The 12,985-nt window shown below is 31.3% G+C and overlaps 2 protein-coding genes across 2 annotated transcripts in view; both read right to left on the reverse strand.

Moving 5' to 3' along the window:
* The window catches only part of LOC129228208 (fibrillin-1-like), a gene marked incomplete at its 3' end in the record, with an annotated part of 107,463 nt that extends 94,897 nt beyond the window's left edge, over window positions 1-12,566 (reverse strand). Inside the window, 15 exon segments of the mRNA XM_054862873.1 lie at window positions 559-687; window positions 1,604-1,687; window positions 1,773-1,895; window positions 3,049-3,129; window positions 3,963-4,076; window positions 5,622-5,711; window positions 5,839-5,961; window positions 7,285-7,374; window positions 7,874-7,996; window positions 8,205-8,297; window positions 8,977-9,090; window positions 9,958-10,047; window positions 10,514-10,642; window positions 11,678-11,785; window positions 12,527-12,566. Coding sequence (XP_054718848.1) covers window positions 559-687; window positions 1,604-1,687; window positions 1,773-1,895; window positions 3,049-3,129; window positions 3,963-4,076; window positions 5,622-5,711; window positions 5,839-5,961; window positions 7,285-7,374; window positions 7,874-7,996; window positions 8,205-8,297; window positions 8,977-9,090; window positions 9,958-10,047; window positions 10,514-10,642; window positions 11,678-11,785; window positions 12,527-12,566 — 1,531 coding nt within the window.
* Window positions 12,567-12,706: 140 nt separating this feature from the next.
* The window catches only part of LOC129228486 (neurogenic locus Notch protein-like), a 39,859-nt gene continuing 39,580 nt past the window's right edge, over window positions 12,707-12,985 (reverse strand). The window contains exon 31 of the mRNA XM_054863167.1: window positions 12,707-12,741. Within this exon, the coding sequence (XP_054719142.1) occupies window positions 12,707-12,741 (35 nt within the window). The remainder of the gene's footprint in view (window positions 12,742-12,985) is intronic.

Here is a 12,985-nt window from a genome sequence, read left to right on the forward strand (position 1 = left end):
TAAAGAGGGCACAAGCAAATAACTGTGCCTTGGCTCACACAAAATTTTAAGGGGAGGGGGTGGGGGGCTCAGATATTTTCTCTACGGTTTAGCAGGTTTTTTTCCCCATGGGAACCCATTTCAGTACAGATTAAAGTTATAAATTATAAGTTATTAAATTTGACAAATTTAATAACTTATTCATTAATGGCTGGATAAGAAATGTTTTTTCATTTTTGTAAAGAAAAAAGAATCAAAAGCAAGGAAGTTCCAATTTCTAAGGGGGGCTTGAGCCCCCACTTGCCCTCCTATATCGGCACCCATGCCTTGGCTTATATTTCAATTAAGACACATTCCTCTTATTTTGCTTGTGAGATAAAGTTAAAAGTAAAGTAAATGCAAAATAGAAAATATGCAAGAAAAAAAAAGAAAAAAAAAAAAAAGCACACACACAACAAAATAGGAAAAATAATCTCTTTAGAGTGAAATTTATAAAATGCATGGTTGGGTATTTTGTCTCTCATTAAGGGCAATTCATAAATGCCCATCCATAGTACTAATTAGGCATGAGATACTCACGTCTGGGCTCACAACCAATATTTCTGTCATAAGGATCTCCAGTGAAATCAGATGGGCAACTGCAAACGACTATATGAGAAGACACGGAGCACAAAGCGTTTCTGCCGCAAAGAGCATCCTGGCATCCATCTGGAAAAGCCAATATATTAGGCTAATTTTTTTAAAAAAATGATATTTAGCATTAAATGGAACACAACTGTGAATTTATTTCATTTATAGCCTGTTGTTCAACTCTTTAATTTCTTTTAAAACATTTATCCAATAATTAAATATGAAACTTTTATTAAGACGCTTTGAAGAATATTAGCAACTAGCTAATATGGTTATTATCATAGTTATAGTTACTGTCATGTTATTATCTTGAAAAACCAAAAAAAAAAAAAAAAAAAATTCATATTTTCTAAGCAAAACTCAAAAGAGTAAGAATTTACAAGAAAATTGAAAATTGACTGTAATGTTCACTTTATTGAAGTGTGATCGTATTTTTTCTCGAGCCAGTGTAGCTTAGTAAATCTTTTGTGACTTAAGACCAAAAATTACTTTGAGGGATTTTCATATTTACCATTAAATAATTAAAATTTTGTAATAAAAGTTAATTTTGACTTGAAGAGAATGCCTATCTAAATGCCCATATTTTTTAACAGTAATACATGAAAAATTAAAATACATAGCCTAAAAATAAATTTTATAGCTCCACTCTGTTTCTTTATCACTTGAATGCAATTTTTTTTTAAATTATGAAACATGTAAGTTAACTATATACCTGTGTGCATAAAAAGTAAAATAAGAAATAACAACATCAAATAGCACAAATTGCAGATTACTGCAGACGTGTGTTTCTGCATTACAAGGAACGCCTTTTTCAATGCAAAAGAAATGAGCTTATGGATAAAAAGACATCCAACAAAAGCAAAGATTGCATATATAAAACATACAAAATAACTGTCAAATGGCTAAAGGTATGACTTTGCATGATTTGAGTACTTTGAAATATTGATCTAGTTTATAATTTATCAGAAAGTTAAACTTGGTACTTAATACTCACCAAGACAGTCTTTAACACCTTCAACATTCAAACGACAAATTTCTCGATCGCTGCAGTCGCTGTCCGTTTTACATTTATCTCGGGCTGAAACAAAAATTAAGAGTTAAAAAATAGTCTAACAAGTGGTCATTTCTTTATAGATACTCATGTCATTAGGAAAAATACTTACGTCTGCACCCTCGATGCATATCATCACCATTGCCTATAAATCCATCTCGACATTCACAGAAAGCAGAATGGCCTGTAGCAATGCACTGAGCATTTGGACCACAGCGACGTCCTTCACATGGGTCTGTGGAAAAAGTTTTCGAAAATTTAACAAAAATGCCAAGTGAGACAATCTATTTATTTTCTTTCTAATGGGGTTGCATTAGGCTACTTGGCCTTTTTGCAGATTTCGTACAATCTCCCGACACAACGTACAGTCTTTCATGAACCACCATTAAGGTGTGAATGGCAATGGTAGATAATTTTGGCACCCAGTTTCTCATCAGATGGAAGCACCTTGGATCGCTTCGATGCAAAACTGCGAAAGGGATTTAATTTTGCTGAGGGAATTCAAAGCCAAACAAATACAAAAGGGATCTTTTAGATGCTGCATAATCATACAACATGGGCGCTTACAATTTTCTGCATCTCCAAAATTATCTACAGACTGTCCACCGCAAAAAAATTAAATATAAATGAAAGAAAGGGTTTTTTTTAAATCTAAATTAAATTAAAAACCAAGTTTTAGTTAAATCTTAAAGCATACGGAATGATGTTAGGAATTATAAAATAAAATAACACAGAAAGTGATATATAACTAAACTTTTAAACATATCCAGAAAACCAGTGTTGCCCAACCTTTTGTTACCAGAGGACCCCCTCTCATACGAACTGCTCAAGCAAGAACAAATGTAACAATTCAGTGTATTTGATTTCCCTTTCTGAGATAACATGGAAAAGTGCTGAAGGAGTGGAAAAATTACAAACCAAGCATTGTTGTTATCCTTACTATATGCTTACTGTAAAAACACTTATTTTTGAGAGCTGTAATTTTCGGAAAGTAAAGATATTGGTAATTATGCCAATTTTATACGCATAGGCAATTATATTTATAAAAGATATTTCATGATGCTGAAATTTTCATGATTACAATGGGACTGCAAAAGTCATGAAAATTAAAACCTTGCAAAAAGAAGTGCTTTTATAGCATCTCATCAATATGACTGTAGTAATGGGTCACATGGATCATGTTTGCAGGTAACATATGGACTGTTGGCCGTTTGTCTGGCTCCATTGCTGTTGGTATTTTATTTTGTATAAATATATACTAAAATAACATATGTAAGAAACCTTCAACACCATGCTGTGTAATATCAAATTTAGTTGCAATGATACATAAAAAGCTAAATCAATAGTGTTGCAAGTTTAAAATGTTTTTATTAAAGATGAAAACTCACTAAGACAGTCTCTGACTCCATCCCTGGTCAACTTGCAAACTCTACTGTCAGCACAATCTCTATCCAAACTACAATGGTCAGCTAGAAGATGAAATGGAAAATATTGTAAAATTTTGAAAGGGGGAGGATGAAAATGAACTTTTTATAATAAGTACTTTAAGAATAAAACTGCACATTAATAAACTAGCATTTTCAAATATTAATTATCTTAATGCCAAACACATTACCTCAAATGCTTTTAAAATGCATAGAATGCTGATTAACAACTAAATTATAACGCAATGACATTAGCTACATCAATAAGTATTTATCTTTATTAATTTATGTGGCTATGATGAACAGCAGAGAGATCATAATCCTTGAACAAAAACCATTGTCAATCATGAATAATACCGTAGTTTTAATCCTCTCAATATACGTTTTTAAAGACAAGAATTAATTTTCACCATATGAGAATATTTTCTATGTTCAATATCTTTATTTATATAGCAGCTTTATTTATTTATGTATATATATATATATATATATATATATATATATATATATATATATATTAATATTTTGATTTTTGTCAACAAGTTGATAAGTAATTAAAAAGAAACTTTATGTAAAAAGATCAGATAAGGTATTTAATATTAGAAATTAGACACAAGCATATCTAGTATGGTGTATTTAGTTGAACTGCAACTGAGAGAATAAATTACATAATCTGTAATGTTCAGAACTGTATTCTTTAACATTAATCAGCATTGACTGTTATAAATTTTGCTATAACACCTCCTTCAAACACATTTTAAACAATTTCTATAAATTTTACACTTGAGCAAGAAATTTTTTCAACTTTTTGAGCATTAACAACAAAATTAAAACTCAAAAACTTCAATTAAAAAATATTGGGAACTTTTTTTCTTTACCTTGACATACTCTGTTGGGATCTCCAGAATATCCTTCAGGACATTGACATCTTGATCTATGGTTTTGAGCGACACAGATGGCACTTGTACCACAGCGCTTCGAGTCACAAACGTCTGAAATAAAAATGCATCAGTCCAAAAAATTATGAACTTATGACACATTGCTTTTCTTTATTAGATGTATGCAAACAAAATTTGTACTTAGATATAAAATGAATAATTTTCAAATTAAGATACAGTAAACTTCCAATTATCCGCGGAATAGGGTGGAACCAGGGGCGTGCACAGAAATTTTGGGGCTCGTCACAAATGACTTTTCTGGGCCCATATTGTTTACCCCTAGTTTTAAATATATTAGGTCCTTTTCAAGCTTGGGTCCAGGCCAACATATTTCCCTCCCCCCCCCCCCCTCTGTGCATGCCGCTGGGTGGAACAGTAACCACAGATAATCCACAAAATGTTAAAACGATGCTAGTGAATGCAATAGCTTAAAAACATCAATGACACTTGCATACATGAAAGCTATAGCTAAAATGATAACAGTATATGTAACAAAACGCCTATAAATGCTAAAAAGGATCGCTCATTATTACAAGCAGGTTAAACACATACGCAAGCAAATCGGGCAAACAACGAATGGAACTAGATCACATCAAAATTGCACAGGGGAGGGAATGAGAATTTTTTCCAGACTGGTCCAGTCACTTGTTTACTCGAGTAAGAAATTTAGATCTAATAAACAGATTTTGCAGTCAGATTTGGGTGACCTTCAAAGGTTTGATGTTATTGGCATAGTAAGATAAAAATCTGCGCACATAGCTTAAAACTATCTAAAACTATCTGCAGGAATGAAAATCAACATGCAGTGGGTATGTAAAGTTTTTAGCAAGAAAATGCCTTTTGCTTTCAATCAGGTATTTGTGGAAGAAATAATGAACATTTTCCATTAATTTATGTTCGAATTTTGAAGATAATCAGCGTTTAGTATAGATATTATTAATAATTTTCAGCCAACGCACATATCTATAGCAAATGTATCTTCACAGCATCAAATGCACCCATGCATGCATTTGTCTATATTGTCTAGCTATGGTCATTGGAAGGGAGGGGGAAGAAAAATATAGGATTATCTAAAAATACTTTTTGCACTCGTTCCGTTAAAATGTGTGCTTTTACCTACATTCAGTTAATCATTGCTGAAAAAAATGAAAGTGTGAAAGGCCTCGGATAAGCAGCCTGCAGATAATCTGCAGTTTACTGAATTTACTTTTAACCTTCTGGTTGCTTATCCCATATTTGCCATAGACAAATTAAATATAGCAAGATTTGTTCATCTTAGGATTACCAAAACTGCAACAGTTTTTTTTTCCTTTTGCACAATCTAACCCCAAAAATCTGAATAAAAAACTTGGTAGGTAGGAAAATAATGTCAAAGCTCGCTCAGCAAAAAAAGTTATTCAGATCTCTGGCATTCTACTGTATATTATAAACTTTAAAAATCTTTCTTAATTATTGTTGCATGTAATCCGCATTTTATGAAGCATTTAAATTTACAGCTTGTTCATTCTGTAACCCACATACTTGGTACTTCAATCAAGAAAGAGTCTCACAGACTGTATTGTTTGTACAGGAAATAAAGATCAAGTTGAATACACATACCAATACAATCTCTAATTCCAGCAGGCGTCTGCCGGCATATTTTGTCATCTGGGCAGTTGCTGTTACTTTTGCATTTATCCTTAGGAACAGCTGAAACAAAAATGAAAAGACATTAATAGTTGCTCTAATATAAGAAATTGAATTTTGACAACTAACCAGACTAAATTATTATAATATTACTTCGAAGTATTTAAGTATTCATCTGAAATTTGCTTACGTTGGCATCCAATGCTGAAATCAGTTGGATCTCCAGAAAATCCTGGTCTGCATTCACAGTATGCTTCGTGATTTTTACCTCGGCATAAAGCGTTGAGACCACAGTTAGTAGATTCGCATACATCTGAAAACAACAATTTATACTTTTTAAATCAAACCAGCTACAAAACATATAAAGTTGTTGCTTACTTCTGCTGTTTGTGATCATAAAAAAGTTTGTAAAATCAGAGTTCATAAAATCAAATAGCATTGTTTCAATAAAAGATGTTTTGGAATTGGTAAGCTGTCCCTAAACTCATGAGTGTTTGTAGATTAGAAGTTGGTAAAATCAAGCCTCAACTGTATTATGATTTGAACACATTTTATGTTATACGCAAACACTTTGAAATCAAGTATAAAAATTGAGATTATAAGCGTGGAGTACTGAAATGAAAGACAAATTAGTTATTTGAAATTCTAATTATTTCATTTGTAAATATTAAGTTAAATATTAAATATCAAATTTAATATTTATTAAAGTATTAAATTTTTAAAAAGTTAAAACTTAAATAAACTACATAAATAAATAACCAAAATTAAATCAGTTTTTAATTTTTAAAGAACCCCTTACACAATTCTAAGTTTTTTTTCTTTTTTTAAAAAAAATTATAAGCATTTCAAGAATTTAGGAAATGAAAATACAGTGAAGCACCACTCGTAAGTTTTTGAAGGGACTGCATGAAAAAAGAATAATAGGTTTATTGAGGTGGTTCAAAAATACATGTGAAAAAAAGTTTCTGCTAGATACCAGGACACCCCTCAATATTTTTAGACTTGTGGATAGCAATGTAATGGAAGAATTTTATCTTCCTATTTCAATTGAAAGAGGGTGCTCAACCCCCTCTCCCAAACTCCATCAGCATAGGGAGGGGGGCTAAAAAAATAAATTGAAATGAAAAACAACACTAAATATTGTAATATACACAAGTATTATGCATATACATTGCGATAAAATAATTATTTACAGAAAAACAGCTGGGGAAATTAAATGCTTCTAAATTTATGACTTTTTCTATGCTAGGGCTAATGTTAAATTGAGAGGTCATTGAACACCCTCTTAAAATTTGAGTAAGAAGCTAAAATTTTTACAGCATAATACTATGTATTAGTAAGTCTAAAAAAATTAGGGGTGTCCTGGACTCTAGCTGAAAAAAAGTTTTTTTGAACCACCCTAAGGTTTACGCTAATATGTATTAAGCTCTGCAGTGACCAATTTAAAAAAATTATAAGTGATAAACACATATAAAAGAGAAACGTATAAACTGTGCTTTACTTTAGAACCAACTTAAAAAATACATTTGAAAAATGTTTAACACATAAAACAATTGCAACAGTTCCATATACTATCCTGAAAGCTGACTGTAAGAGCCTAAAATAGAAAATTAAAAAACCACAAACGATGAATTACCATGGCATTCCTTGTATCCTTTGTCCCCATTCCTGCAAACTTGACTGTTAGCACAAGAAGAACTGTCACGACATAAATCAGTGGGTGGAGCTGTAAACATAAGAAAAATAATCATACAATAAATCTAATTATACTATAGTTCAGCAAACAGAAATAAAACTCTTCTAGTCTTTTCCAGAGCATTTTTGAAGTGTATACATTAGATAAATTTTTAATCAAAGGCTGAAATATATGCAACTAATTGCATTATAAATATAAAGCAAATTAAAAAGTTTATCTAGGACTCATGTTTCCATCTTACAAAGGGGAACTTAAAACTGAAAATTTACAGGTAAATAGCTTTAAAATTTATTTCGTGAACAATACCCGATTTGAGATGAATTTCGTAGTTGCTTTGTTTCCGTAATTGCACATGCATAAAATAAGAGTATAAAGTTATAAAATATGTAAATATACCTATAAAATATACATATTAAAAAAACTACTGTAAAAACTATAATTATACAAACAACAATTATTAAAAACAAAAATTATGAAAAGACAAAAGATTTTTTTTCTCTAAAAATTGAAATTTATGCTAGTTACTTACGTTGACATCCTCTTTGAATATCGTATGCATCGCCAGTAAATCCTTGACGACATTCACATACAGCAAGATGGCGCCTGCCTTCACACATGGCATTTGGTCCACATTGAACTCCCTCGCATACCACTGTACATGAAAAAGATTTTCTTGTTTTACAACAAGTTGCACACGCAAGCAATAAAATGTAAATTAAACAAGCAATTTGACTTGTAATTTGGTAGGAACCCGTTCCCATTCTAAAATTTAATTTAAAAAAAAAACAGTAGTACTACAACACTTTTAAAAATTATTCATTAAACTTCTGGTTGTAAGTAAAGTTAAATTTTCAACATACCAACACAATCCCTTATTCCAACAGTAGGCAGAAGTTTGCACACTTCGTCTCCTCTGCATTCGTCGTCATTTTGGCAACGGTCATCAGGTTGAACTATGAAAATTTTTTAAGTTAGTTTTATTTTTACAATTCATAGAAATACATGCTTAATTGAAATTAACTGCACTTCAAAAGTTACAATTCAAAAGCAGTTAATGACTTCTTTATTCAATAAAACAGATTTTGTTTCTTTTTACAATTAAAAACCATACTAATGTATTTTTTTCTTCTTCTTCCATTAAATTAAAAAAAATACATTTTTTCCTTTCAAAAACATTTACTATTTGCTAGGTATAAATATAGATATTTTTCTCAATATTCTGCTTTCCCAAAACCTGCTTTTCAAAACTTCATTATTAACTAATATCTGGAATCATGCAACCGTTATGAATTTACAATTATCCACTCCTTTTGCTTGATATAACATGTATAACCCAATTTGTTACAAAAGGCTGAAATAATAAAAGTTAATGAACTAATATTTTTTATACAATAACTAAACATTTAAAATACACATTATGTTAAATACCACAATATCTAAAATACATATTAAAATTACACTTAAAGTAAAAATATTTTTATTAGCACTTAACAGCTCTTTAGGAGGGAAACAAATTTTTAAGACCACTATGAGTTATTGAATTTTTTTTTAAATATGCTTTAGTTCAAAGATTCATCAACAATATTCAATCTTGTGAAAAAAAATTTGTAATTCCAATGGCGAACTACTTACGTCTGCAGCCATTTTGAGGGTCTCCATTATAGCCCTGAGGGCATTCACAGATAGGTCTGTGTCCTCGTCCATGACAAACTGCGTTCAGTCCACAAGTTTGTCCCTGGCACACATCTGAAATTTGTAAGGAATGTTGCATGTATCAGTACAAAGTTGTAATAGTACAAAAAACATCCGTTTAAATGTGAATTAGTGCAACTCACTGCATTTTTTTCCTCATTTTTAAGATTCAACTTAAAAAGAATGTCATTTATCTTTTTTTTATAATATAAGTTGAAATAACTTACTGAAATACCAGAATTTGTAGTGTTAAGATTCAGAACAAAACATGAAACACCTCCCCCCGTAGAAATTAGAATTTCCTTGCTTTTACTACTTTTTTCTTTGCAAAAATGAAAAAACATTTCTTCTCCAGCCATTAATGACTAAGCTATTAAAAATGTTAAATTTTAATAACCCTAATCTGTACTGAAATCTGTTTCCATGCAGAAAATATCCTGCTAAACCATGGGGAAATTATCTGAGCCCCCCCCCCCCCCACTTAACATTTTGCATATGGGCACCCATGTCTGTTAGCCAATTATTATTATTACAAAAGCTTATTTGCAATTATCTAAACAATGCAACTATATGGAATTCTACACAGAATCTGCTAAAAATGTTACTACGAGCAGAAGTTATTGCATGCTTGCTCTGGATGAGTTAGCCACTGGCTTCTGCCAATTAGCATCCCCAACAAGAGGTTATGTGGACTGTGGAACACAGTATTTCAGCTACAGCACTTACGATTACTCTTCTCAACCAAATACCAAATTGATGAATAAAGTTTTTAAATTCATCTTTGGCTATTTAGTGTGAGCGATTGGGGAAAAAAGTTTCTGTTGCAGCATAATAATATCATAATTGAACCTGACATGTAAAATTCCTAACACTTTCTGTAAGAGGAAGAATTTCTAAAAAGGTATGGTAACGACAACTTACTTTCACACACTCGTACTCCATCATTAGAAGTTTTGCAAATGTGAGAATCTGGGCAATTGGCACTCACTTCACATTCATGAGGACTCAAAGCTGAAAAATAAATAGGAAAATTAAATTGCTAGACATTCTAGCATCAAAATAAATTTAATCAAACAAGAATAATTATTAAATGTTGATCATGGAGAAACTATTTAAACCAGGAAAAAATGGGAAAATTCCAAATATAAAAGTGATTCATGCAGGTTTAGCATAGAATAAACTTAAATGACAATAATAATATGAATCTAATCAAAAGTATAATTTATCATTAATGTTCTTAATCTGTTATGAAAAATAACAGATTAAGAACAATAGATAAGAAATAGTGTGCTAAAATATATGACCCACTTATAAAAATTCAAAGCATTTGCTACTAAATAAAATGTTAAGCAATTGAATAAACTCACCACACTAAAATATATCACTTACATCTGAAATTTTAAAGTATTTGCACCTTCAGAAATGTAGACTATTGAATAAAAGTAAACCCATTTCATAGACAGAAATCAACACTTACGCTGACATCCCTGGATTAGATCATTGGGATCACCAACCATTTCGTCCGGGCACTCACACACTGCTTGGTGGTTTTGACTTGTACAAATTGCATTTCGACCACACACTACATATTGTGGATCGCACACATCTAAAGCAAAGGAAAAAGTTCTAGCATTAAAGAATAAAAAAGGCTTAATACAGAAAAAGTACATTTTTGAGAGAAAACAGAATTTAGTAAATAAAAAGAGTGGTTATCGCTTTTTCTCTTTTTTTGCTAAAGCCCTTTTTTTTTTGGAAATTTAGTGAATTGAATATTGTGAAAACATTTATTGATTTAAGTATAATGTTGTGTTAAGAAAAAATTTGCCAATATTTACAGAAAAAATAAAACAATAAATGTAAGTAAATTTAGTTGAAACATGTAACAAGCTAGAATTCCTTTATCACAGGACATCACTGATTCCATCTTGGTAATTAAGAGAAGTATTCATTTTTAGCACTTAGAATTTTTATAATGGTTCGTAATCGGATCAAATTTCCTTCCAAATGAGACCTTAAAATAGACCCTTGCAGCTTCAATTAAATAGGGAGATGTTTTAGTTGTATGGGATCCATTCGTCATTTAAACCTTATAGCTGAATAATGGGGGTGTGGTGGCCTGATTAGCAAGGCATCAGACTCATATTGGAGGGTCCTAGGTTTGATGCCAGCCTGCCAAAGGGAACTTGTGTTCATTGGTGATTACTACTGGAGCATGTTAAGTTTGTTCATGGTCACAAAATCCACCAAGTTCCCATTCTATATTAATACCACTAAGGTCGCTGGATCAGGGGTTGTTCGACTTCAGGTATAGAGCAAAAAAATCAGAGCTGACTTCAGGGTCCCATCCAATTGGTTAAACCCCGAAGAGTAAGTGGTAGGTATGGGGGAATGTAGAGTGTATAGTTGAATAATGATGCATTATTTGACCAGTATGTAAAGAAATTAAAACTGAAGAGCATAGATTTATCATAACTGAGTTACGAAAGTATTTAAAATTAAGAAGTTAAACCTAACAAAATACAATAAATGTTTAAAAAAAACAGGTATGAAAAAAAACCTGTGTTTAAAAAACCAATGTGTTTAAAAAAATTACATTTGAAGAGGGGTAAAATATATATATCAACCTAAATAAAATAGTTACCTAAACACTGACGTATTCCTTCAGTGTTACTTTGACAGAAGGAGCCACTTCCACATCCCTGATTGTCTTCACATTCATTTGGATTGTAAGGAGGAGCTTCAGTAGATGCTATAAGAGCAGTAAAGAAAATATTAAAACATGGTTTTAGAATATCAAGAGAGAAAAAAAAAATCTCTTAGTTGCAAAACAATGGGGTTGTTTCCTTCAGTCAAAAGTACTACTTTTAGTCACTGAAGTTGATAAAATAAGCAAAAAAAAAGGACCCAGAAAATGCTTTCATTTTCTCAACATTTAATTTTTAATTAATTTTTTAAAATGTCCAATTTTTCAAACAAGGTGTGGTCTTTATAGCGTCACAAGTGATATACTTCAGCGCACACTCCAGTGGCGCCTTGAATGTTTATGCTTGCTGTCTACCGCGTTTCCACGTCTGTTAATTCAGAAGCGAATTAAATATTGTGCTCTATGCTTGCTATCAACCACATTGTTGCCACTAAAGTCAGAAAAGAAGAGAAATAAATATTGTGCTCTGCATTAATGGCATCAGTGAATGGCATTTCATCACTTGTTATGTCATGTGCAGAAGCGTAAAATTTAAATTGCGCTTGGCGCTAATGGCATCAGTAAATGGCATTTCATCACTTGTGATGTCATGTGCAGAAGCATAAAAAAGGAAATTGAATCTGTGCACTGATTAAAATAATTGTTAAAAAATACTATACTTTGCCAAATTATTTAAAAAATGGTCAAATCCTATGTTTTTAAGCATGCCCTCAGGAAAAATTCTTTAACAATTTTAGAAACGATCCCATTGGAAAGTTTTCAGTTTATGAATATAGAAACACTTACGACTGCATCCAACACCAACATTGTTGGGTTGTCCTATCATTCCTTGAGGACAAAGACAAGCTCCTCGAACACAGTTTGCATTTGGCCCACAAACGACATCTTGACATGGATCTAGACATAGAAGGAACACATTAAATGGTAAGAAACAAAATTTGTTAAAACTGACCATTCATAGCACATTCAACTGAATAACTGAATATAATTTTCACGACAATCTAAAACAACCAAGTTAAAGCTTAAAAAATCATAGCAAATGCGACAATCAGATTAATGAAAAGTTCATTTTAGGCTTAAACTCATTGACTAGAAAAAAAAATGATTTGGGTTTTTGCATAAAAAGCATTTTGAATGTTTGACCATTTTATTAGTCAACGACGAATTATTCTAATTATTTATGCATTTACTGTATTAATCTATAATTTTATCATTCACTTAATTATTCCATTTACTTATTTCAAG

This window comes from Uloborus diversus, chromosome 8 (assembly GCF_026930045.1).
Source record: "Uloborus diversus isolate 005 chromosome 8, Udiv.v.3.1, whole genome shotgun sequence".
Classification (NCBI taxonomy): domain Eukaryota; kingdom Metazoa; phylum Arthropoda; class Arachnida; order Araneae; family Uloboridae; genus Uloborus; species Uloborus diversus.